Source organism: Oncorhynchus clarkii, chromosome 17 (genome assembly GCF_045791955.1).
Source record: "Oncorhynchus clarkii lewisi isolate Uvic-CL-2024 chromosome 17, UVic_Ocla_1.0, whole genome shotgun sequence".
NCBI lineage: Eukaryota > Metazoa > Chordata > Actinopteri > Salmoniformes > Salmonidae > Oncorhynchus > Oncorhynchus clarkii.
In genome coordinates this window covers 65,171,823-65,199,761 of record NC_092163.1, presented here as the reverse complement: position 1 = coordinate 65,199,761, position 27,939 = coordinate 65,171,823, and the positions used below count along the sequence as shown (strand labels likewise).

General features: G+C 42.8%; 1 protein-coding gene across 1 annotated transcript in view; it reads left to right on the top strand.

Moving 5' to 3' along the window:
* The window catches only part of LOC139371277 (inositol 1,4,5-trisphosphate-gated calcium channel ITPR1-like), a 144,442-nt gene that overhangs the window by 94,535 nt on the left and 21,968 nt on the right, over nt 1–27,939 (top strand). The window contains exons 53-60 of the mRNA XM_071111561.1: nt 5,309–5,431; nt 12,641–12,816; nt 13,368–13,532; nt 18,007–18,196; nt 18,429–18,521; nt 20,405–20,553; nt 20,790–20,955; nt 23,750–23,910. Of these exons, the coding sequence (XP_070967662.1) occupies nt 5,309–5,431; nt 12,641–12,816; nt 13,368–13,532; nt 18,007–18,196; nt 18,429–18,521; nt 20,405–20,553; nt 20,790–20,955; nt 23,750–23,910 (1,223 nt within the window). The remainder of the gene's footprint in view (nt 1–5,308; nt 5,432–12,640; nt 12,817–13,367; nt 13,533–18,006; nt 18,197–18,428; nt 18,522–20,404; nt 20,554–20,789; nt 20,956–23,749; nt 23,911–27,939) is intronic.

Here is a 27,939-nt window from a genome sequence, read left to right as displayed (position 1 = left end):
AGTGGTATTGTTGCGGACATGAATAAGGGGTCCTTATGGTATAGCTGACCCTGACGGAGTTGACCAAATGTCTGGGGACATCTTTTAGGAATCACAGTTTTGAGAGAAATATTGTTTAAAGTTACAGAGGGCTATTGTAAGAAACTGCATAAGAGTGCTAGAGGCGTCACTACAGACCCTGGTTCGATTCCAGGCTGTACCACAACCGGCCGTGATTGGGAGTCCCGTAGGGCGGCGCACAATTGGCCCGCCATCGTCCGGGTTTGGCCGGGGTAGGCCAACATTGTAAGTAAGAATTTGTTCTTAACTGACTTGCCTAGTTAAATAAAGGTTAAATAAAAAATATGTAAAGGTCATTTTTCAGTTAATATCCATTTATTATCAGTAAAAAAAACTATTTAAACACTTTTTCCGCTATTTTTTTGGGGGGGGGGGATCCTTTGCTCATGACAAGGGGATTTCCAGGCATAGAGCCAACATGGAAATTAATAATATTGAAAGTATTTAGAAATTTCACAAAACAAATCTTTCCCCTATAAAATTCCCCTAAATGTACATTTTAAACTCAAATAATGCAACAAAATATATTTTTTAGTTTTACAAAAAAAAATAGGTTTACCTGCCGAACAAGGATTGTCCCAACTTCAAGAATCTCTGAGCTAATTTCCTGCTATTTTCCACTTTTCCATAAGGCTGAGAGAAAATTATGCAATTTCTTTCATGGCTTCAGATGTGTTCATATGCTATCCACAACCCCCAAAAATGGGGGCTGCCTCACCTTGCGGGGGCTGTTGGGATATGTGCTACGCCAGTAATACACACACAAATAATCAAATGGGATATATTCTGATTGTTTACTTCACCGAGTACATGTGATAAAGGAGGGAGAGTATAGATAGCTAGGCAAGAGGCTGAGCTTCTCTGAGAATAGGGAATGATCCTCTCCCAGGGTGTAATGAGATTGGAGGTAAGTCTGAGTGGGTCTCTTCCAGAGAGAGTCAGTCCAGAATCCAGCAGACAGTCAGTACAGGAGCAGTCAATACTCCCTTCACACACATCTGCTGGCACCAGGCCCACAAGGGTTGAGGCAGAACAGACTGAGAGAGTAGGTAGTCTGCTGACATGAGCGATCTATAGGACTGCTCCCTGGTGTAGGACATGACCAGATTAGGCCTAACTACTGAAGAATGGGATCCAGACACCATTAGAGTGACTGAGGGAGAGAGTGATTCAAGAGAGCTAGAGAGGAAAGGAGTTTCTGAGGAGGTAGAGGATGAGACGCTTTGAAAATGAGATGTCTCTCAGAATCTGTTTGCAGACACTAAGCCTGTGACGGAAGAGTCATTATCTGAATAAGCATTGTCCTACAATAGTAACTCATGGTGCAATCGTTGGAGCTCTCATCACCAAGTCTACCCACCCAACGTACCCCATGTTGCACATCTAGTAGGGCGTCTCCTTATTGACGCCTAGCATCTGATCCCTTCATCCCCCTTCAGGCTGCGGTCGCTGTATGACTGCACTCTTTGTTTCCTCAATGGGAGCGTGTTTCTGCCTGTCTGTCCCTCTGTGAGCCCTGTACTGCAAGAGGGGACTGTACTCTGACACACATGGCACACTTGTCTTATCTGAATGAATCAGCAGCACAGCGACTGAGAGAGCATGTTGTTTCATTGGTGCATGACTGCGGTTGCTGCTGTTTATAAAAGTCCCCACCCTTAGTTCCTCTTTTCAAATGAAAAAAGGGTTGACTGTTGAGATTACGAGTTGAAGTTCAAATCCCCAGGTTTGGACAGTACTGAACACACTCCAAAATCACCCAATAGGTTTAATATACACCAAATAAGCATGCTAATTGGCTTTGCACCCTTTTGATGTTTAGGTGATGTTTTTGCTTTGCTGTTTAGTGTGTTTTTGACCCTTGCAAATGATTTAATAAACTGACTGTGAACCCTAACCTGGACGTAAGTTTAATACAGAATTAACCCTCAATTTGATACATTTCTAAAGACATTAAAATGAAAACACTGCTCTGAGGTGAAAAAGTATAAACTTATTTTCCACCATAATTTGCAAATAAATTCATTAAAAATTCTACAATGTGATTTTCTGGATTATTTTTTCTCATTTTGTCTGTCATAGTTGAAGTGTACCTATGATGAAAATTACAGGCCTCTCATCTTTTTAAGTGGGAGAACACAATTGGTGGCTGATTAAATACTTTTTTGCCCCACTGTATCTATTGTAACTATGTAGTGCTATTTACTAGTATCATCAAGCTTTGATTATTTGAATCAACTGTATAGTGCTAGGGCAAAAAACTAAATGTGCACCCATTGGGGTCCCCAGTACCGAGTTTGGGAAACACTGCCCTACTGTGTATCATGCTTCAGCTGGCACAAACAAGGCAACAACTTCAGTCATTTCCTGCATCATTTGCAGGATAGTCACAAGACATCCCACTGGGGTGTATTACTTGCTGCAAGGAAAAACTGATAAGTGAATCGCCCAATCACCCCATGATGTTTGGGTACCAGTTAACAATAACCTTACTACAACTAACCAACTGATACAACATTGTCACTCCTTCCCCCTTTCAAAATGATCATACTTGACCTACAGTACCAGTCAAAAGTTTGGACACACCTACTCATTCCAGGGTTTTTCTTTATTTCTACTATTTTCTACATTGACGATGATAATAGTGAAGACTTCAAAACTATGAAATAACACATATGGAAACATGTAGTAACCAAAAAAGTGTTAAACAAATCTAAATATATTTTATATATTGTTCAAAGTAGCCACCCTTTGCCTTGATGAAAGCTTTGCACACTCTTGGCATTCTCTCAACCAGCTTCATGAGGTAGTCACCTGGAATGCATTTAAATTAACAGGTGTGTCTTGTTAAAAAAATAATTTGTGGAATGTCTTTCCTTCTTAACGCGTTTGAGCCAATCAGTTGTGTTGTGATCAGGAAGGGGTGGTATACAGAAAATAGCCCTATTTGATAAAAGACCAAGTCCATATTATGGCAAGAACAGCTGAAATAAGCAAAGAGAAATGACAGTCCATCATTACTTTAAGACATGAAGGTCAGTCATTCTGGAAAATGTCAAGAACTTTGAAAGTTTCTTCAAGTGCAGTCGCAAAAACCATCAAGCGCTATGAAGAAACTGGAGCTCATGAGGACCGCCACAGAAAAGGAAGACTCAGAGTTACCTCTGCTGCAGAGGATAAGTTAATTAGAGTTAACTGCACCTCAGATTGCAGCCCAAATAAATGCTTCACTGAGTTCAAGTAATAGACACATCTTAACATCAACTGTTAAGAGACTGCACGAATCAGGCCTTCATGGTCGATTTGCTGCAAAGGAACCACCACTAAAGGACACCAATAATAAGAAGAGACTTACTTGGGCCAAGAAACATGAGCAATGGACTAATGACCGGTGGAAATCTGTCCTTTTGGTCTGATGAGTAAAAATTTGAGATTTTTGTTTCCAACTGCCGTGTCTTTGTGAGACGCAGAGTAGGTGAACAGATGATCTCCGCATGTGTGGTCCCCACCATGAAGCATGGAGGAGTAGGTGTGATGGTGTGAGGGTGCTTTGCTGGTGACACTGTGATTTATTTAGAATTCAAAGCAAACATAACCAGCATGGCTACCACAATATTCTTCAGCGATATGCCGTCCCATCTGGTTTGCGCTTAGTGGGACTATCATTTGTTTTACAACAGGAAAATGACCCAAAACACACCTCCAGGCAGTGTAAGGGCTATTTGACCAAGAAGGAGAATGATGGAGTGCTGCATCAGATGACCTGACCTCCACAATTGCCAGACCTCAACTCAATTGAGATGGTTTGGGATGAGTTGGACCGCAGAGTGAAGGAAAAGCAGCCTACAAGTGCTCAGCATATGTGGCAACTCCTTCAAGACTGTTGGAAAAGCATTCCTCATGAAGCCGGTTGAGAGAAGGCCAAGAGTGTGAAAAGCTGTCATCAAAGCAAAAGGTGGCTACTTTGAAGAATCTCACATATAAAATATACACTACCGTTCGTTCGGGTTTGGGGTCACTTAGAAATGTCCTTGTTTTTGAAAGAAAAGCACATTACTTGTCAATTGATCAGACATACAGTGTAGACATTGTTAATGCTGTAAATGACTATTGTAGCTGGAAACAGCTGATTTTCTTTTAATGGAATATCAATCAATCAATAAAATGTATTTATAAAGCCAGCTGATCAGCTGATATCATCTGTCACAAAGTGCTGTACAGAAACCCAGCCTAAAACCCCAAACTGCAAGCAATGCAGGTGTAGAAGCACGGTGGCTAGGAAAAACTCCCTAGGAAGAAACCAGGCTATGAGGGGTGGCCAGTCCTCTTCTCGTTGTGCCGGGTGGAGATTTATCTACATAGGCGTACAGAGGCCCAATATCTACAGAGGCACATTATCAGCAGCCATCACTCCTTTGTTCCAATGGCATGTTGTTAGCTAATCCAAGTTTATAATTTTAAAAGGCTAATTGATCATTAGAAAACCCTTTTGCAATTATGTTAGCACAGCTGAAAACTGTTGTACAGATTAATGAAACAATAAAACTGTCCTTTAAACTAATTGAGTATCTGGAGCATCAGCATTTGTGGGTTTGATTACAGCCTCAAAAGGTCCAGAAACAAAGACTTTCTTCTGATACTCATCAGTCTATTCTTGTTCTGAGAAAGGAAGGCGAGAAATTGCTAAGAAACATAAGATCTTGTACAACGCTGTATACTACTCCCTTCACAGAACAGCGCAAACTGGCCCTAACCAAAATAGAAAGAGGAGTGAGAAGCCCCGGTGCACAACTGAGCAAGAGGACAAGTAAATTAGAGTGTCTAGTTTGAGAAACAGATGCTTCACAAGTCCTCAACTGGCAGCTTCATTCAATTGTTCCCGCAAAACACCAGTCTCAATGTCAACAGTGAAGAGGCGACTCTGGGATGCTGGCCTTCTAGGCAGAGTTGCAAATAAAAAGTCATATCTCAGACTGGCCAATAAAAATAAAAGATTAAGATGGAGAAAAGAACACAGACATTGGACAGAGGGACTCTGTCTAGAAGGCCGAATGTGTTTACATGTGCAATAGATACTGTATGTGTATTTGCATCTCCTTTGAATCGTGACTTAGTTTGATGAGTGCAGCAGTATTGTGATGGTGGTGTAGTTGTAGTAGTGAATGCACTGTGTGGTTGTCTGGTGTAGAAGTGATACTGTTGACTGTCTATTGACTGTGTGTGTTGGCACTCCTCGTCCCCTCTCCAGCCCAGCCCATTCTATACTGGTGCTCTCGCAACATGTCCTTCTGGAGCAGCATCTCCTTCAACCTGGCTGTACTCATGAACTTGCTGGTGGCCTTCTTCTACCCTCTGGAAGGAATCCGCAGAGGTCAGTGAGTTCTGTCCTCCACCTCCCCTTCCTCATTTTCCTCCCCATCTGCCGTCTCTTAATCATCTGAGTAATTTGCAGGTTGTCTGTGCCAATCAATGGCTGATCTCTGTATGTGTAATATTAAATCAATCACATTTTATTGGTCACATACCCGTGATTAGTAGATGTTATTGTGGGTGTAGCGAAATTATTTTGCTTCTAGCTATGAGAGTGCAGTAATATCGAACAAATTAAACAACATATACCCAATACACACAAATCTTAGTAGGAATGAATTGAGACTATATATGGACGAGCGATGTCAGAGCGGAACGGACAAAGATACAGGGGAATAGTATAGTAAAAAACAGTATATACAGTTGAAGTTGGAAATTTACGTACACCTTGGCCAAATATATTTAAACTCAGTTTTTCACAATTCCTGAGATTTAATCCTACTAAAAATTCCCTGTTTTAGGTAGATAGATAGGATTAACACTTTATTTTAAGAATGTGAAATGTCAGAATAATGGTAGAGAAAAGTACTTATTTCAACTTTTATTTCTTTCATCACATTCCCAGTGGGTCAGAAGTTTACAGTACATACACTCAGTTAGTATTTGCTAGCATTGCCTTTAAGTTGTTTAACTTGGGTCAAACGTTTTGGGTAGCCTTCCTCAAGCTTGGGTGAATTTTGGGCCATTCTTCCTGACAGAAGTGTTGTAACTGAGTCGGGTTTGTAGGCCTCCTTGCTCGCGCACACTTTTTCAGTTCTGCCTACAAATTTTCTATAGGATTGAGGTAAGGGCTTTGTGATGGCCACTCCAATACCTTGACTTTGTTGTCCTTATGCCATTTTGCCACAACTTTGGAAGTATGCTTGGGGTGATTGTCCATTTGGAAGACCCATTAGCAACCACGCTTTAACTTCCTGACTGATGTCTTGAGATGTTGCCTCAATGTATCCACATAATTTTCCACCCTCATGATGCCATCTATTTTGTGAAGTGCGACAGTCCCTTCTGCAGCAAAGCTCCCCCACAACATGATGCTTCCACCCCCGTGCTTCACTGTTGGGATGGCGTTCTTCAGCATGCAAGCCTCTACCTTTTTCCTCCAAACATAATGATGGTAAATATGGCAAAACAGTTCTATATTTGTTTCATCAGACCAGAGGAAAAAGTACAATCTTTGTCCCCATGTGCAGTTGCAAACCGTAGTCTGGCTTTTTTTATGGCGGTTTTGGAGCAGTGGCTTCTTCCTTGCTGAGTGGCCTTTCAGGTTATGTCGATATAGGACTCGTTTTACTGTGGATATAGATACAGTGCCTTGCGAAAGTATTCGGCCCCCTTGAACTTTGCGACCTTTTGCCACATGTATTTTTTTGTGAAGAATCAACAACAAGTGGGACACAATCATGAAGTGGAACGACATTTATTGGATATTTCAAACTTTTTTAACAAATCAAAAACTGAAAAATTGGGCGTGCAAAATTATTCAGCCCCTTTACTTTCAGTGCAGCAAACTCTCTCCAGAAGTTCAGTGAGGATCTCTGAATGATCCAATGTTGACCTAAATGACTAATGATGATAAATACAATCCACCTGTGTGTAATCAAGTCTCCGTATAAATGCACCTGCACTGTGATAGTCTCAGAGGTCCGTTAAAAGCGCAGAGAGCATCATGAAGAACAAGGAACACACCAGGCAGGTCCGAGATACTGTTGTGAAGAAGTTTAAAGCCGGATTTGGATACAAAAAGATTTCCCAAACTTTAAACATCCCAAGGAGCACTGTGCAAGCGATAATATTGAAATGGAAGGAGTATCAGACCACTGCAAATCTACCAAGACCTGGCCGTCCCTCTAAACTTTCAGCTCATACAAGGAGAAGACTGATCAGAGATGCAGCCAAGAGGCCCATGATCACTCTGGATGAACTGCAGAGATCTACAGCTGAGGTGGGAGACTCTGTCCATAGGACAACAATCAGTCGTATATTGCACAAATCTGGCCTTTATGGAAGAGTGGCAAGAAGAAAGCCATTTCTTAAAGATATCCATAAAAAGTGACGTTTAAAGTTTGCCACAGCCACCTGGGAGACACACCAAACATGTGGAAGAAGGTGCTCTGGTCAGATGAAACCAAAATTGAACTTTTTGGCAACAATGCAAAACGTTATGTTTGGCGTAAAAGCAACACAGCTGAACACACCATCCCCACTGTCAAACATGGTGGTGGCAGCATCATGGTTTGGGCCTGCTTTTCTTCAGCAGGGACAGGGAAGATGGTTAAAATTGATGGGAAGATGGATGGAGCCAAATACAGGACCATTCTGGAAGAAAACCTGATGGAGTCTGCAAAAGACCTGAGACTGGGACGGAGACTTGTCTTCCAACAAGACAATGATCCAAAACATAAAGCAACATCTACAATGGAATGGTTCAAAAATAAACATATCCAGGTGTTAGAATGGCCAAGTCAAAGTCCAGACCTGAATCCAATTGAGAATCTGTGGAAAGAACTGAAAACTGCTATTCACAAATGCTCTCCATCCAACCTCACTGAGCTCGAGCTGTTTTGCAAGGAGGAATGGGAAAAAATGTCAGTCTCTCAATGTGCAAAACTGATAGAGACATACCCCAAGCGACTTACAGCTGTAATCGCAGCAAAAGGTGGCGCTACAAAGTATTAACTTAAGGGGGCTGAATAATTTTGCACGCCCAATTTTTCCGTTTTTGATTTGTTAAAAAAGTTTGAAATATCCAATAAATGTCGTTCCACTTCATGATTGTGTCCCACTTGTTGTTGATTCTTCACAAAAAAATACAGTTTTATATCTTTATGTTTGAAGCCTGAAATGTGGCAAAAGGTCGCAAAGTTCAAGGGGGCCGAATACTTTCGCAAGGCACTGTACTTTTGGTCCTGTTTCCTCCAGCATCTTCACAAGGTCCTTTGCTGTTGTTCTGGGATTGATTTGCAATTTTTGACACCAAAGTACGTTCTTCTAATGGAGACAGAACGCATTTCCTTCCTGAGCGGTATGACGGCTGCGTGTTCCCATGGTGTTTATACTTACGTACTATTGTTTGTACAGATGAACATTCAGGCATTTGGAAATTGCTCCCAAGGATGAACAAGACTTGTGGAGGTCTACATATTTTTTTTCTAAATTCTTGACTGATTTCTTTGGATTTTCCCATGATGTCAAGTTAAGAGGCACTGAGTTTGAAGGTAGGCCTTGAAACACATCCACAGGTACATCTCCAATTGACTCAAATTATGTAAATTAGTCTATCAGAAGCTTCTAAAGCCATGACATAATTTTCTGGAATTTTCCAAGCTGTTTAAAGGCACAGTCAACTTAGTGTATGCGAACTTCTGACCCACTGGAATTATAAATTAAATAATCTGTCTGTAAACAATTGTTGGAAAAATTACTTGTGTCATGCACAAAGTAGATGTCCTAACCGACTTGCCAAAACTACTATGTTAACAAGAAATTTGTGGAGTGTTTCAAAAACGAGTTTTAATGACTCCAACCTAAGTGTATGTAAACTTCCGACTTCAACTGAACATATGAGATGAGTATTGCAAGATATGTCAGCATTATTATGTGAATGAGATGCCGTAGAATAGTATAGAAAACAGTATATACACATGAGAAGAGTAAGGCCAGGTATGTAAACATTAAGTGACTAAGATAGTGTAGAATAGTATAGAATACAGTGTGTATATATATATATATATATATATGAGATGAGTAATGCCAGATATGTAGACATTAAAGTGACTAGTGTTCCATTCCTTAAAGTGGACAGTGATTCCTAGTCTATGCCTATAGGCAGCAGCCTCTAATGTGCTAGTGATGGCTATTTAACAGTCTGATGAATAGAAGCTGTTTTTCAGTCTCTCAGTCCCAGCATTGATGCACCTGTACTGACCTCACCTTCTGGATGATAGCGGGGTGAACAGGCAGTGGCTCAGGTGGTTGATGTCCTTGATGATCTTTTTGGCCTTCCTGTGACATCAGGTGCTGTAGGTGTCCTGGAGGGTGGATAGTTTGCCCCCGGTAATGCGTTGGGCAGACCGCACCACCCTCTGGAGAGCCTTGCATTTGCGGGCAGTGCAGTTGCCGTACCAGGCGGTTATACAGCCCGACAGGATGCTTTCAATTGTGCATCTGTAAAAATGTGTGAGGGTTTTAGGTGACAAGACACATTTCTTTAGCCTCCTGAGATTGAAGAGGCTCTGTTGCACCAGGTTCTCTGTTTATTGTACATGTGTGACTGTTACAAAACAGGATATTTGAACGAATGACACACAGCGACCATTAATGTGATGGGAGCTGCATTACAATGCATAATACACACAACCACAAGCTGTTTGGGAAGGTGAATGGAGCGAAAACTGGTTCACCCCTTTTCTTTTAGTATTTTATGAAGTTATTGTGATTCTACTTTGCCATACTTTACATGTCAACAGTAATTTACAATACACATGCTTATTTAGACGTTTAGTGACTTGATGCCTACTGTGCCAAAGTGATTTAGAGTTGTTAAATGGGAGTGACCAGTGTGTTGCTATTAGGGTGGCTCTAGCCTTCATGGCAGAGAAAAGCTTTAAAGAAGGTTTTCTGCAGTCCTACACATTTTGCCATTGGCTGAGATAAAATGTTGCATTTTCGGCCATGATTAGCAAAAGTTTAGATAACTGACACATTTACAAATCTAATAATTATTAGCCTACATGGTTAATTGTGACTGTCAGTGACTGACAAAACAAGAGAAAAACTGCTGATGCACAACCAAATGTCAAATTCTACTATTCTGACTCTAACAGTAAGTTGAAACCCTGAGTGTAATCACAATTTTTCCTTTGCGGTAAAAATATCAAATAAAAAATGTTTTATTATCACATACACCTGATAGGTGCAGTGAATATGTTGTTTTACAGGGTCAGCCATAGTAGTACAGTACCCTTGGAGCAAATTATGGCTAAGTGCTTTGCTCAAGAGCACATCAACATATTTTTCACCGTGTTGACTTGGGTATTCAAACCAGCAACCATTTGGTTAGTGGCCTAACTCCTCAAACTGCTAGGCTACCTACTACCTGTCTGGGCAGTGTCTTAAAATCATCCTAAAATTTGCTCTGAGCTGGAAGTTTATTTAGTCTTATAACAGGTTTTAACAGGATTGCTAGGACCTTTTTTTGAGATGCTTTGTGGATACAGGCCATGAGCTGATTATTGATACAGGGTTTGAGCTAAAGTTAACACACACACCCACTTAATGAACCTGTCACCAGATTCCTGTCTTCACGCTGACACTGATGAGCCTTCAGTCAGGATCCACTGCCATGTACAGTATCTGTCTATTGTTTGTAAATTGGGCTGTGTGTTTGTACTATGTGTTGCCTCCGTGTGGTCTGGTTACCCTAAGCCTGGCAGGAACCATAATGCCCAGAACACAGACTGCAGTGTTTGGTCTACCTTGAAAAGTGACATCTAACCGATAAGGACTGGGGTGGGTCCCCCTCAGCTCTTAGATCATTCCCAACAGTCTCGTCAAATAATTAATGTCCGATAAGCAGCAACAAAGTAGAAGAAATTAGAATGTGCTTGGAAATCAATATTTCTGTGGACATAAAGAAAAAGATGAATTCACAATACAAGTAGTACTCATTCTTTCTCTTGCTCTCTCTCTCTCTCTCGCCTCTCCTCTCCATGCCTGAGAGCAGTGTTAGTCTGTGGTGGTGTGTAAACCACAACCCCAATCATTAAGGCCTCTATTGTTCCAAGGCAGATGCAGAGAGAAGACCCACATTGTGACTCACATAAACTTTACATTGTTCTGTCTAACTGGGGTCAAGCAGTGCAGTCCCTTTTGTGTGTGTCTGTGTGTCTGTGTGTGCGTGCGTGCGTGTGAGCTAGCGATCGAGCATAGCATCAGAATCAAACTGCAGGGCTCAGGGCACGTCTGCTGGTGTGCAATGGGGGAAATGATGTCAGCTTAACAATGTAGCCAGCCATCATGGCTTGCATATCATTATTGCTCATATTAAATCTTAAACGCCCATACAACTGATTGGTCCATACTAATGTATGTCTGGATGTATGCCAGCTCTAATGCTGCTTGTTGTTAATGTTCAATCCAGCTGCTTGTAAAATAGAAGTGAACTTCAGTGGCCTGGTAGACTTTTACAACTTTTTTAGCAATACTTCCTAAGTATATTGTGTGGAAGTGTGACATTTAGATAATAAACTAAGCTTTTATTGAAATATATTTTTGAGAGCAGGAGAAATGCAAAGACTTGTGCTTACATTATGCAGGTGTAGAGATAGGTGAACAAAAAGTAGGAATAATAGGATTAGATTAGTGAGAAATAACACCTGTAATACTGTGTCTCTGAAAGGTGGTTTCTCTAAAGGTCCTGTGAGTTAACAGAATTGAGCTTTGCCCAGAGCTCGGCAGATGCACTCTCCAATAAAACATTCCTGGGCTTGGCTGTGGAGTCCAGCTCCCTGGCGGGCTGTCAGCCGGCAGACCTGGGATCACTCCCAGACCATCCCTCATGAATTTCTCAGGAGCCAGGTGTATTTTTAGCTGCCCCAGTAATGTAACATGCACCTGTCATGTGATCTCTGCACGGAGAGGAGAAGAGCGGGCAAAACTGGCCTCTGGCTGGGGCCTAGAAGTGAATACGGCAAAACCGACGATATTGTTTTTGTCTTAACACACAGGCACGAACACAGTTATCCGACTGACTTTGTCACAGACAGAGCTGGGACTTAGCCACCAAGTTAGTGCCAGTTAAGCTCATGTTAAAGCTTCACTGAACCACAACATTCTGATGTGTCACACTTTCACCTCTGTTGTAACCGGCAGCATTGTGAAGTTCTAGAGCTCTGCCTCGTCTCCCCGAGGAGATATTACTGCAGAGGGATGTCCCGCACTGCAGGTCTAGAACAGATTGTTTGCTTGTTAATACGACCCAATGCGTTGCCATCTATCATTACAGCAGTTGGATGACGCTTGTAGTGTTGGCTGCTTTTGTCTTTTGATTCAACATTCAATATAAACATATCTTTAACTGTATCTACCGTAGGCCTATGTGTCACTGTATGAATATTCCATGTAGGTATCTTGTATGGACAACACTATCAACGCCCCATCTCTACATTTACCCCCCCTTCTCACCTCTCTCCTCTCCCCCTCCTTCTTCCAGGTACTCTGGATGGTCACCTGTCAGCCCTGCTGTGGATCGCCATGCTGGTGTCCCTGGCGATCGTCATCATCCTGCCCCAGCCACACGGCGTCCGGGTCCTCATCGCCTCCACCATCCTCCGCCTCATCTTCTCTGTGGGCCTGGAGCCCACCCTCTTCCTGCTAGGGGCCTTTAACGTGAGTGTGTGTGTGTGTGTGTGTGTGTGTGTGTGTGTGTGTGTGTGTGTGTGTGTGTGTCTCTGTGACTGGAAAGGTTTGTGGTCACATGGTCCTGTCACAGTAGCGCTTGTGCCCTCAAATACCTTATCCAGTGTCCTTGCCTGACCTGTATGTGAGGTGAAGTGTGTAGTATGTCACTGTGGGATTCCACAGAGCTGTGGCACTCTTGTGTCAACCAGACCAAATGAACACTCACTGTACCTATCCAGTGTATGTGACAATAAAACATTATTATTTGTTGTTGTTGTTGTTGTTGGATGGATGCATGACCAATGCTTCTTGCACATCAAGTTTTTTGGAGTGATGTCAACTTTTCCGGGAGCAATTTTTCACGTATATGCCAGTCTCTGTAAAATAACAAAAGTTTGTTGAGTCTTAGTCTACTGTGCTTTATTGGTTCTTGAATATCTTTACTTAGTTGTTACAGATGCCAGTATGTACTTTTAAATTAACATGGCAAAGGTTTTGCTCTTTGACTCAATCCTTCAATGTTTTCCACTGTTCCTCAGGTGGGCAATAAGATGATCTTCTTGATGAGTTTTGTGGGGAACAGAGGGACGTTCACGCGGGGCTACAAGGCCATGATCATGGATGTAGAGTTTCTCTACCACCTCCTCTACCTGATCATCTGTAGTCTGGGTGTCTTCGTCCATGTTTTCTTCTACAGTCTGCTGGTAAAAACTGTACTCTCACTCACTCGCCTTCTCGCTCGCTCACTCTCTAAAATCAAATCAATTCAAATTTGATTGGTTGCATACACATATTTAGCAGATGTTATTAATTAAGGGTGTAGCAAAATGCTTGTGTTCCTAGCTCCAACAGTGAAGAAATATCTAACAATACACACAAATGTAAAATAATATAATTAAGAAATATACAAATATTAGGACGAGCAATGTCGGAGTATGGAGTATGTGTGCATACACAGTTGAAGTCGGACGTTTAAATACATTTAAACTTAGTTTTTCACAATTCCTGACTAAATCCTAGTAAAAAATTCCCTGTCTTAGGTCAGTTAGGATCACCACTTTATTTTAAGAATGTGAAATGTCAGAATAATAGTAGGGAGAATGATTTATTTCTGCTTTTATTTCTTTCATTACATTCCCAATATGTCAGAAGTTTACATACACTCAATTAGTGTTGGATAGCATTGCGTTTAAATTGTTTAACTTGGGTCAAACATTTCAGGTAGCCTTCCACAAGCTTCCCAAAATAAGTTGGGTGAATTTTGTCCCATTCGTCCTGACAGAGCTGGTGTAACTGAGTCAGGTTTGTAGGCCTCCTTGTTCGCACATGCTTTTTCAGTTCTGCCCACAAATTTTCTATAGGATTGAGGTCATAGCTTTGTGGCCACTCGAATACCTTGACTTTGTTGTCCTTAAGACATTTTGCCACAACTTTGGAAGTATGCTTGGGGTCATTGTCCATTTGGAAGACCCCTTTGTGACCAAGCTTTAACTTCCTGACTGATGTCTTGAGATGTTGCTTCAATATATCCACGTAATTTTCTACCCTCATGATGCCATCTAGTTTGTGAAGTGCACCAGTCTCTCCTGCAGCAAAGCACCCTCACAACATGATGCTGCCACCTCCGTGTTTCACGGTTGGAATGGTGTTCTTAAGCTTGCAAGCCCCCCCCTTTTTCCTCCAAACATAACGATGGTCATTATGGACAACAGTTCTATTTTTGTTTTTCAGACCAGAGGACATTTCTCCAAAAAGTATGATCTTTGTCCCCATGTGCAGTTGCAAACCATTGTTTTTTTTATGCCGGTTTTTGAGCAGGGGCTTCTTCCTTGCTGAGCGGCCTTTCAGGTTATGTCGATATAGGACTCGTTTTACTGTGGATATAGATACTTTTGTACCCGTTTCCCCCAGCATCTTCACAAGGTCCTTTGTTGTTGTTCTGGGATTGATTTACACTTTTCGCACCAAAGTACATTCGTCTCTAGGAGACAGACCTTCCTGAGCGTTATGACGGCTGTGTGGTCCCATGATGTTTATACTTGCCTACTATTGTTTGCACAGATGAACGTGGTACCTTCAGGCGTTTGGAAGTCTTGGCTGATTTCTTTTGATTTTCCCATGATGTAAAGCAGAGGAACAGAGTTTGAAGTTAGGCCTTGAAATACATCCACAGGTACTCTTCCAATTGACTCAAATGATGTCAATTAGCCCATCAGAAGCTTCTAAAGCCATTACATAATTTTCTGGAATTTTCCAAGCTGTTTAAAGGCACAGTCAACTTAGTGTATGTGAACTTTTGACCCATTGGATTTATAAGTGAAATAATCTGTCTGTAAACAATTGTTGGAAAAATTACTTGTGTCATGCACAACGTTGATGTCCTAATCGACTTGCAAAACTACAGTTTGTTAACAAGAAATTTGTGGAGTGGTTGAAAAACGCGTTTCAATGACTCCAATCTAAGTGTATGTAAACTTCCGACTTCAACTGTAGGGCAGCAGCCTCTAAGGTGCAGGGTTTAGTAACCAGGTGGTAGCTGGCTAGGGACTAAGTTCAGGGCAAGGTACTGGGTGGAGGCCGGCTAGTGATGGCTATTTAACAGTCTGATGGCCTTGGGATAGAAGCTCTTTTTCAGTCTCTCGCCCCAGCTTTGATGCACCTGTACTGACCTTGCCTTCTGGATGATAGTGGGGTAAACAGGACGTTGCTTGGGTGGCTGAGGTCCTTGATGATCTTTTTGGCCTTCCTGTGACACCGGGTGCTGTAGGTGTCCTGGGGGACTGGTTAGTGTGCCCCCGGTGATATATTGGGGAGACCGCACCACTCTCTGGAGAGCCCTACGGTTACGGACAGTGCAATTGCCGTACCAGGTGGTGATACATCCCGACAGGATGCTCTCCATGGTGCTTCTGTAAAAATGTCTTAGTGTAACCGGTGTGAAATGGCTAGCTAGTTAGCCGGGTGCGCACCAGTCGGTGATGTCACTCGCTCTGAGACTTGAAGTAGTTGTTTCACTTGGCTTTTGTGGCGCGATGGGTAACGGATGCTTCATGGGAGGCAGTTGTTGATGTGTGCAGAGGGTCCCTGGTTCGAGCCCTGTTAGAGGCGAGGAGGGGGACGAAAGCAATACGGTTACGTTGATGCTGTTGACCTGGATCACTGATTGCTGCGGAAAAGGAGGAGGCCAAAAGGGGGGTGAGTGTAACCGGTGTGAAATGTCTAGCTAGTTAGAGCGGTGTGCGCTAATAATGTTTCAATGGGTGATGTCACTCGCTCTGAGACTTGAAGTAGTTGTTTCCCTTGCTCTGCAAGGGCCTCAGCTTTTCTGGCGGGATGGGTAACGGCGCTTCGAGGGTGACTGTTGTCTATGTGTGCAGAAGGTCCCTGGTTTGAGCCCAGGTAGGGGCGAGGAGAGCGACAGAAGCAAATGCTGTTACATTAGGGCCAAGCAACATTTCTTAAACCGGAGTATGCATACCACCTCAAAACATCTTCCTGAGGTTGCAATCCATTTCAGCACACTGTCTGTGTGGGTGGACTGTTTCAGATTGTCAATGATGTGTATGCTGAGAAACTTCTCCACTGCAGCCCCGTCGACATGGATGGGGGCATGCTCCTTCTGCTGTCTCCTGAAGTCCACAATCAGCTCCTTCGTTTTGTTGGCGACTCTCCACCATGGCCCCCATGTCCTCCCTGTAGGCTGTCTCGTCATTGTTGGTAATCAAACCTACCTCTGTTGTGTTGTCTGCAAACTTGATGATTGAGTTGGAGGCGTGCACGGCCACGCAGTCATGGGTGAACAGGGAGTTCAGGAGGTGGCTGAGGACGCACCCTTGTGGGGACCCTGTGTTGAGGATCAGCATAGTGGAGGTTTTGTTACCTACCTTTACCACCTGGGGGTGACCGGTCAGGAAGTCCATGACCCAGTTGCACAGGGCGGGGCTCAAACACAGGGCCCACAGCTTAATGATGAACTTGGAGGGTACTATGGTGTTGAAGGCTGAGCTCTAGTTAATGAACAGCATTCTTACATTCTTACAAGTATTCCTCTTGTCCAAATGGGATAGGGCAGTGCGATGGCGATTGCATCATCTATGTTTTGAGGTGGTATGCAAATTGCAGTGGGTCTAGGGTGTCAGGTAAGGTGGAGGTGATATGATTCTTAACTAGCCTGTCAAAACACTACATGATGTCAGCTGTGAGTACTACGGGGCAATAATAATGTATTTTAGTTACCTTCACTTTCTTGGGTACAGGAACAATGGTAGACATCTTGATGCAAGTGGGGGCAGCAGACTGGGATTGGGAGAGATATATATCCGTAAACAGCCTGCGCATGCTCTGAGGATGCGTCTAAGGATGCCGTCTGGGCTGGCAGCCTTGCGAGTGTTAACATGTTTAAATGTCTTACTTTAGCCACGGAGAATAAGAGTTCTCGGGAGTGGCCCGCGTCAGTAGCACTGTGTTATCCTCAAAGCAGGCGAAGAATGTGTTTCGCTTGTCCAGGAGCAAGATGTCGGTGTCCGCGACCTTGCTGGTTTTCCCTTTGTATCCTTGCCACATATGTCTTGTGTCTGAGCCGTTGATTGCAACTCCGCTTTGTGTCTGTACTGATGTTTTGCCTGTTTTATTGCCTTACACAGGGCATAACTGAACTGGGCCATGTAGCCATCCCGGAAGGGAGAACAATGTCCCAAAGTTGTTGAACCGCGAGTACCGCAGGCAATGTGTTCGTAGAACTACAGATTTGCTTTATTGAAGTCCCCAGCTTCAATAATTGCGGCCTCAGGATATACACATAGTCCAGTGTACTTCCTTGCGAGCCGTCGTGGTATCGGATTGAGGGGGAATATACACCCTTTGACGGTGACCGAACAGAATTCTCTCGGGAGGTAATGCGGTCTGCATTTGATTGTGAGGTATTCTAGGTCGGGTGAACAAAAGGACTTGAGTTCCTGTACATTACCACAATCACACCATGAGTAGTTAATCATGAAACATACACCTCCGCCTTTCTTCTTCCCAGAGAGTTCTTTATTCCTATCTGCACAATGTACTGAGAACCCAACTGGTTGTATGGGACTGGGACAGTGTATCTCACTCACTCACTCACTCACACACTCTCACACTCACTCACCCTCCCTGTCTCCCACTAAGCTGTGTTTGTTTCTCCTGTAGCTCTTTGACCTGGTGTACAGGGAGGAGACGCTGCTGAACGTGATCAAGAGTGTAACCCGTAATGGCCGCTCCATCCTGCTGACTGCCGTGCTGGCTCTCATCCTGGTCTACCTCTTCTCCATCGTTGGCTACATCTTCTTCCAAGATGACTTCCTCCTCAATATTGACAGGATACCTAATAAAACACTAGGTAAGGTCAAAGAGCAGGCACTATGACACTTAGGGGTTCCCAAACAGAACAACTTCTTCTGTCTATCCTCCCCATTCTGATTGTCATTCTGATTGTTAAAATTACTTACACCAGATTTCCTGCTGTGAAATAACTCTGCAAGGCCAAATAGGGTCCCTCCGTTACAATAGACAATATTGAGCCAACAAAGGCATGAGTGTTCCTCCTGACCTTTTGTTTTCCTGTTTGGCAGAGAGTGGAGCCAGTATGGTGGGAGATTTTCTGTCAGCAGGAGTGTGTCGGAAGGACAGCGGGGAGAACTGCTCCACAGAAGCTGTTATGGATGGTATGTGCTCCAGGAAAAGTGTGGGTATATGTGTGTGCACACAGGCTTGCATGTATGTTCTCCTGTGTCCTCACAGACCACCTGAGTCAGTCCTCCCCCAGAGAAGACGCTTCCCACAATTCCACTCAGACGGAAATCTGTACTATGAGGCAGTCATGGGATTAGGCCTTGGTTGGGCCTGGCTGGGTTTGGCTGGGGGAAGCACACAGGGTTTTAGACCTGGCTAGGTTTGGCTGGGCTGGGAGAGGCTATACCGACACTCCTGGTGCCCAAATTGATGACATATGTTGTGCAGAGGAGAGTCGATGGATTCTGTTCAGTCAGTCGTCCTGATAAGCCTTTCGTTCCCAGGTAGCTAGTTTATGCTGGCAACAACAGCATGGCGCAACTTAAAACTTGTGAAAGAAAATGTGATGTTTATTTCAATGGGAAAAGGAGAAATAATTGTAGTATTGGTCACCCTATGGAATCTGGATATCTCCGTGTCATGCAAATTAGCTAACGTTACGACAAGCCGGTGTGAATGACCAATGCAACGGTGTTGTGAGGTGCTTCCCTCTGGGCAGCAATTGCTTCACCGGGCAGCTGTATCACGTCGCTGGCGGTAGTTGACGTTGCCAATTTCTTCCATACTCCATTATATTTTGAGCAGCCTACACAATAAATAACTTGTAATGGTAGTAAACATCTTGATGGCACGGCGATACAGTCTACTGCTGCTCAATGGCAAGAGTTTACGCTGCAAACCTGCAACTTAACACATGGTACAGTGTCCTTGCTCCCGAGTCCCGCGTGCCGAGCACTGCTGTCTTGAGGTAACTTAGAGGGAAGGATAGATAGTGGAGCTAATTTCAGGCCAGGGTGACGAGCAGCTGAAGCACATTTGTTGATTTTGTAGTCTGATAAAAACTGAATGATTCTCAACTCCCAAGTTCAAACTTCCTTCAAGTTTCAAATTCACGCTGAAATTTCTAGCAACAAGCATTAACTAGCTTGCTAGGCTGGGCTCATTAGGAAAAGACAACTGACAGACCCAGGGGTTTAGGCCTGGCTGGGTTTGGCTGGGCTAGGGAAAGCATAGGGGTTTATGCCTGGCTGGGTTTGTCTGGGCTGGGGGAAGCACACAGGGGATTAGGCCTGACTGGGCTAGGGAAAGCGCACAGGGGTTTAGGCCTGGCCGGGTTAAGAAAAGCATAGGGGTTTATGCCTGACTAGGGTTTGGCTGGGCTGGGGGAAGCGCACAGGGGTTTAGGCCTGGCTGGGTTTGGCTGGGCTGGGGGAAGCTCACAGGGGTTTTGGCCTTGCCGTGTGTGTCTGCTACTCGAGGACCAGGATCCAGAGGGAGGTTGGAGGAGAGGTTAGGGATTAATTGCCATCAGGCACAGGACGGGTTCGCTCTGAGAGGGTGCCGGGGGCAGCTCATTGGGATCCTGGCATTCTAACAGACACTGTTGACTTCTTTAGAAAAATCTCCCAAATTAAAGATGACCTCAATGCTGCCTTAATGTGCTGAGCCAACCTTTTCTGACCTTGTCAGGCCTGACGGTGTCTGTGTTCAAACCTCATGTAGGCCCAAATTAATGACACTAGTCTGGTGACCTGTTGTTTTGTGAGAACTGTTTTGGAGGGTTCCATTGGTATTTTCAGTGGTTCCTGTGCTGGGAAGAAGCAGGCTGTGGTAGGGTTGATTTGCAGGTTTATTTGGAGTGAGATATTAAGCTTTTGTTTACACAACATTGTCCTAATTCACTAAATCGTTGTGTGCCCCCCCCCCCCCTCAAGACAGAATTTGCCATGAGGTATTGTATATGAGAAATGTAGATGTGAGTTAGAGGATTGGATTTGTTGTGGATATACACAATGTCCCTGATGTCCCTCTGTAGCTGCCATAGCCACCCAGCCGTCGGCGGTGGTGATTGAGGACAAGGAGCGGTCGTGTGACTCCCTCCTCATGTGTATCGTCACTGTCCTGAGTCACGGCCTGAGGAGTGGAGGTGGTGTGGGGGATGTTCTGCGGAAGCCATCCAAAGAGGTATGCAAATGCCCATGTTGAACACCATCAATCCATTTACATTTCCCACAGGTCCAGAAAGAGGAAGAAACCAACACAGTTTAGCTTCACCTCAATCTCAATTATTGCTAATCAACAGGGAACAATTTTGCTGCAGTTATATTTCATAGCTGCAGTTGTCTTTTGATAGTTGACTTGTTGAAATGTACAGCTGTATGTTATCAAATTCCTGTTCCTTTCTCTCATGTATTTGCTAGGAGCCTCTATTTGCTGGCAGGGTGATATATGACCTACTTTTCTTCTTCCTCGTCATCATCATCGTCCTCAACCTCATCTTCGGAGTCATCATCGACACCTTTGCTGACCTCAGGAGTGAGAAACAGAAAAAGGAGGAAGTCCTGAAGACAACATGCTTCATCTGTGGTGAGTGGCCCTACCTGGGTCTGACTGGGCTCTTCTGGCCTGTGTCCACCGCGAGTGTTCAGTGGGCTGATGCTCAGCTATCATGATGGTAGCTGCAATTTGAGCTGGGGTTGGAATGACTAGTGGATTTGGTCTGTAGAGTCTATGAAAAGTAGTGCTATTTAACACTAGGCTTGTGGTGCAGTCCAGTGAGTGTTGGATGAGGATGAACATATGAGTGGTCTAACCTGAGACTCTCTGTAAGTCTGTCTGAGGCTGTTACTTAAGCAATAAGGCCCGAGGAGGTGTGGTACAGTGCCTTGCGAAAGTATTCGGCCCCCTTGCACTTTGCGACCTTTTGCCACATTTCAGGCTTCAAACATAAAGATATAAAACTGTATTTTTTTGTGAAGAATCAACAACAAGTGGGACACAATCATGAAGTGGAACGACATTTATTGGATATTTCAAACTTTTTTAACAAATAAAAAACTGAAAAATTGGGCGTGCAAAATTATTCAGCCCCTTTACTTTCAGTGCAGCAAACTCTCTCCAGAAGTTCAGTGAGGATCTCTGAATGATCCAATGTTGACCTAAATGACTAATGATGATAAATACAATCCACCTGTGTGTAATCAAGTCTCCGTATAAATGCACCTGCACTGTGATAGTCTCAGAGGTCCGTCAAAAGCGCAGAGAGCATCATGAAGAACAAGGAACACACCAGGCAGGTCCGAGATACTGTTGTGAAGAAGTTTAAAGCCGGATTTGGATACAAAAAGATTTCCCAAGCTTTAAACATCCCAAGGAGCACTGTGCAAGCGATAATATTGAAATGGAAGACCACTGCAAATCTACCAAGACCTGGCCGTCCCTCTAAACTTTCAGCTCATACAAGGAGAAGACTGATCAGAGATGCAGCCAAGAGGCCCATGATCACTCTGGATGAACTGCAGAGATCTACAGCTGAGGTGGGAGACTCTGTCCATAGGACAACAATCAGTCGTATATTGCACAAATCTGGCCTTTATGGAAGAGTGGCAAGAAGAAAGCCATTTCTTAAAGATATCCATAAAAAGTGTTGTTTAAAGTTTGCCACAAGCCACCTGGGAGACACACCAAACATGTGGAAGAAGGTGCTCTGGTCAGATGAAACCAAAATTGAACTTTTTGGCAACAATGCAAAACGTTATGTTTGGCGTAAAAGCAACACAGCTCATCACCCTGAACACATCATCCCCACTGTCAAACATGGTGGTGGCAGCATCATGGTTTGGGCCTGCTTTTCTTCAGCAGGGACAGAGAAGATGGTTAAAATTGATGGGAAGATGGATGGAGCCAAATACAGGACCATTCTGGAAGAAAACCTGATGGAGTCTGCAAAAGACCTGAGACTGGGACGGAGACTTGTCTTCCAACAAGACAATGATCCAAAACATAAAGCAACATCTACAATGGAATGGTTCAAAAATAAACATATCCAGGTGTTAGAATGGCCAAGTCAAAGTCCAGACCTGAATCCAATCGAGAATCTGTGGAAAGAACTGAAAACTGCTGTTCACAAATGCTCTCCATCCAACCTCACTGAGCTCAAGCTGTTTTGCAAGGAGGAATGGGAAAAATGTTCAGTCTCTCGATGTGCAAAACTGATAGAGACATACCCCAAGCGACTTACAGCTGTAATCGCAGCAAAAGGTGGCGCTACAAAGTATTAACTTAAGGGGGCTGAATAATTTTGCACGCCCAATTTTTCAGTTTTTGATTTGTTAAAAAAGTTTGAAATATCCAATAAATGTCGTTCCACTTCATGATTGTGTCCCACTTGTTGTTGATTCTTCACAAAAAAATACAGTCTTATATCTTTATGTTTGAAGCCTGAAATGTGGCAAAAGGTCGCAAAGTTCAAGGGGGGCGAATACTTTCGCAAGGCACTGTATATTTGGCCAATATACCACGGCAAAGGGCTGTTCTTTTGCATGACGCAAAGCGGATTGCCTGGATAAAGCCCTTAGCCGTGGTATATTGGCCATATATCACACACCCCCGAAGTGCCTTATTTCTATTATGAACTGGTTACCAACGTATTAGAGCAGTAAAAATAAATGTTTTGTCATACCCGTAGTATACGGTCTGATATACCACGGCTGTCAGCCAATCAGCATTCAGGGTTCAAACCACCTTGTTTATACTGTTGCATGCCTCACAGCTGGCCCGTGGTAGAATGGGGGCTGTTTTGCTCCGCTCAGCAGCATAGACATCACAACACCTCCTCTTCCCAGAACCAGAGTGGTTAGTCATGGATGATGCAATGCGGAGGAGTAACTTCCTCCTGTTACCATGCAGGTTCTTGACCATGTTAGTGTGCAACACTCACTCAGCCATGAAACACTCCTCCCAAAGTGCAACGCAATGGAAATGAACTGTATCACATCGGCATACACAAGCTATTAGTTAATGTAGCCTTAGTTACTTTAGCCTATACATTTGTTTTTCATGCATTTTACGTATGGCTGGCCCCGTGGAATGAAGTAGGATAAATGGGCAAGTAAAATACAAATGTAAGACATTAAGAACCAGCTTTAAGACCCTATTCTATTCTCCCTCTGAAGTGTATTGTATTCTTCTCTCCAATGACAGAACTTCCCCATGCTATAGTTGTCATGACTAAAGTCATCACAGACAATAACCAGACTGATAATGAATGGCTCATTATTGCCACACATGGATTTGTTTGTTTACAGATTAAGTAACTGCCATGCATTCATGTTCCGGCATGTGTTTGACAATTTGTTTTTGTGTGTCCCTTCGTGTGCAGGCCTAGAAAGGGACAAGTTTGACAACAAGACGGTGACATTTGAAGAGCACATCAAGGTGGAGCACAACATGTGGCACTACCTGTTTTTCATAGTGCTGGTCAAGGTGAAGGACTCCACAGAGTACACAGGACCAGAGAGCTACGTCGCTGAGATGATCAGGGTACGACTAGACTACTATGCGTATTATGACCTAGATATCTTATGACTTGTAAAGCACCAGCCAAAACAGCTTATTATGAAGGAGATTATTGATGATACACATCAAGATAGGCAGGTATGTGGTCATAAATAGATCTCTGACAGGGAGTTGGCAGTTCTGCATGACTTCATCAGAAGCGCTCACATATCTGAGCTTTGATCAAATGTGTCTCCTCAGAATGAGGGTCAGCTCCTATACTAGATAGAGAGATTTTGGCATGCAGTAAAATAACTCTGTTCCATGGCGAGAATAAATCTAAAAACATGTTCAGAAACAGAAAACCACATAAGCGCCAATACATTGTAGACTTTTTAAAGGTCCTCCTCCACTGCTTTGCTGCAGATGGCCCAGTCCACCATCTACTAATCTAAATTAACTCAACCTAGGGATATGTGGGTCCTGAGTCGAGGAGAGTTGATTGCTATGGCTGGCCAGGTTTTTCTACCATTAATTGGCAGCTGGCCCAAAGCAGTGGCATTGTGTTGTGTAATCCCTGCCTTCGTGACCATTGAATCCCTCCAAAGTATTATCACATCTGTAAGCTTTGTGAATAGAGAATTAAGATCCAGACAATGTTCCATTGGCATGGAGAATTAAGATCCAGACAATGTTCCGTTGGCATGAAATGTGTTAATCCCCGAAAGCAGCCATCCCAGCAAACCAAAATTGGTTCTGGGATAGTTCCTAGAACATTTATTTGGTTGTGGTAAATGTTCTCATAACACAAAACTGTCCAGTCGTGCTGATAATTATAGAATGTTTGTGTAAAACTTTCACCTGATGTTGCAAGAAAGGTTCCGAGAACCCATTTCACCTGTTCTTTAAAGGTTCACAGAATGTTTCATTGGGTTGTGGGAACAGTCTGGTGGGAACATTGTGGGGAGATCACAAAACATATGTTCCAAAACAATAAAACTATACAGTTGTGTGGATAATTCAACCATGTTTATTTTACAAGAATGTTCCCAGAACACATTTCTTCTGTTCTTCAAAGGCTCCCAAAACATGTCTTAAGGTTGTGGGAACATTATGGGTATATGACAAGAGATAGTTTCCTAAAACGCTAAAACTGTCCAGTTGTATTGTATTTGTATTTATTATGGATCCCCATTAGTTGCTGCCAATGCAGCAGCTACTCTTCCTGGGGTCCAGCAAAATTAAGGCAGTTTATACATTACAATACATTCACAGATTTCACAACACAAGGTGTGCCCTCAGGCCCATACTCCACCACTACCTTCATATCGCCAGTACTAAATCCATGTGTATGTATAGTGTGTATGTTATCGTGTGTGTGTGTGTGTGTATGCATGTGTCTGTGCCAATGTTTGTGTTGCTTCACAGTCCCTACTGTTCCATAAGGTGATTTTGATCTATTTTAAAAATACATCTAATTTTACTGCTTGCGTCAGTTACTTGATGTGGAATAGAGTTCCATGTAGTCATGTAGTACTGTGTGCCTCCCATAGTCTGTTCTGGACTTGGGGACTGTGAAAATACCTCTTGTGGCATGTCTTGTGGGCTTTGCATGTAGTTTAGACAGACACCTCAGTGCATTCAAAATGTCAATACCTCTCATAAATAAAAGTAGTGATGAAGTCAATCTCCCTCCACTTTGAGCCAGGAGAGATTGACATGCATGTTATTAATATTATCTCTCTGTGTACACCCAAGGGCCAGCCGTGCTGCCCTGTTCTGAGCCAATTGCAATTTTCCAAAGTACTTTTTTGTGGCACCTGACCACACGACTGAACAGTAGTCCAGGTGCGGCAAAACTAGGGCCTGTAGGACCTGCTTTGCTGATAGTGTTGTTAAGAAGGCAGAGTATCACTTTATTATAGACATACTTATCCCCATCTTAGCTACTACTGCATCAATATGTTTTGACCATGACAGTTTATAATCTAGTGCTACTCCAAGCAGTTTAGTCATCTCAACTTGCTCAATTTCCACATGATTTATTACAAGATTTAGTTGAGGTTTAGGGTTTAGTGAGTGTTTTGTTCCAAATACAATGCTTTTAGTTTTAGAAATGTTTAGGGCTAACTTATTCCTTACCACCCACTCTGAAACTAACTGCAGCTCTTTGTTGAGTGTTGCAGTCATTTCAGTCACTGTATTAGCTGGCGTGTATAGTGTTGAGTCATCCACATACACAGAAACTCTGGCTTTACTCAAAGTCAGTGGCATGTTGTTAGTAAAAATTGAAAAAAGCAAGAGGCCTAAACAGCTACCCTGGGGAATTCCTGATTTCAACTGGATTATATTTTAAAGGCTTCCATTAAAGAACACAGTCTGTGTTCTGTTAGACAAGTAAGTCTTTATACACATTATAGCAGGGGGTGTAAAGCCATAAAACATCCAGCAGCAGACTATGATCAATAATGTCAAAAGCTGCACTCAAGTCTAACAAGACAGCCCCCACAATCATTTTATCATCAATTTCTCTCAGCCAATCATCAGTCATTTGTGTAAGTGCTGTGCTTGTTGAGTGTCCTTTCCTATAAGCATGCTGAAATTCTGTTGTCAATTTTTTTACTGTAAAATAGCATTGTATCTGGTCAAACACTATTTTTTTTTCCAGAAGTTTACTACGGGTTGGTAACAGGCTGATTGGTTGGCTACTTGAGCCAGTAAAGGGGCTTTACTATTCTTGAGGGCACACGTTCTCTAGTAGGCTTAAATTGAAGATGTGACAATATCGTCTGCTATTATCCTCAGTAATTTTCCATCTAGATTTTCAGACCCCGATGGCTTGTCATTGTTAATGGAAAACAAAAAATGTTTCACCTCTTCCACACTGACTTTACGGAATTCAAAAGTACAATTGTTGTCTTTCATAATTTGGTCCAATATACTTGGATGTATCGTGTCAGCGTTTGTTGCTGGCATGTTATCTCTAAGTTTGCTTATCTTGCCAATGAAAAAGTGGGCTTTGTGATGAATGAGCCATCTGATTCAATGAATGAAGGAGTCGAGTTGGCTTTTTTTTCCCAAAATTGTATTTAAAGTGCCCCTAAGCTTTTTACTATAATTTGTCTTGTCTTTGGCTATGCCGAATTAAGTGATATTACATGCTATTCTATAAAATTATTTATCTGTAATTAATATTACCTGAATGAGCTGATCATGTAAATGTAATTAACTAGAGAGTCGGGCACCACAAAATAATATTTATAGAGCTGTTATCTTCTGAATAAACTCTTAAAGACCTAGTAATATTTTACATCAATAGCAGTCAATATCAATCGTCATCTTAATTCAGTCTCATCTGAAAGATGTAAATTCTTGGTTTTCTGCACGAACCCTGGCTAACAATTTGAGTCAGGAATACAAAATTGTGTTTAATTATTTATTTACTAAATACCTAACTAATCACACAGAATTACACATACACATAATTAAATCATAACTTGATTACAAATTACGTCATAAAGGAAACATCCCATTCGCAACCAAAGCTCACGCTGATGTTGGCTTCGTTCTGTAGTTATTATCTGAACCATTCTGATATCGGATCGTCGTCCTACATCCTCGGAACAGGAGGTTATATTGTCGTCAAGGGCTTTTTTTAGGAAGGGAGAGGAGGGCGTGTTTGAAATGTTTTATAGCCCATGTCCCTTCACAGGGGCGGGCCACTGATTGAGCAGAGCCCTGTCTTATGAAAACCCAAATCTCACATTTTAGAAGCTAAAATCACATTTCATCCCATCACAAATAATTTAATATTCAAACATTTAAATTGAACAACAATTCCATGTGAATCCGATAACTCTGATGTGTAGACTTTCCACTGTAGAGTTTATGTCATCTTATCATTGATGAGAATGTCTCAAATGACAACCGATCTGACATTATATTCATTAAGTACCTCTGCATATGTTCAATTGGTCGCATTACCAGAATATAGTTAATTTACCCCCACCTTCTGATGTTCCCAGAATCTCTATGTTAACCAAGGGTTTTGCAAATGTAACCTCAGTAGGGTAG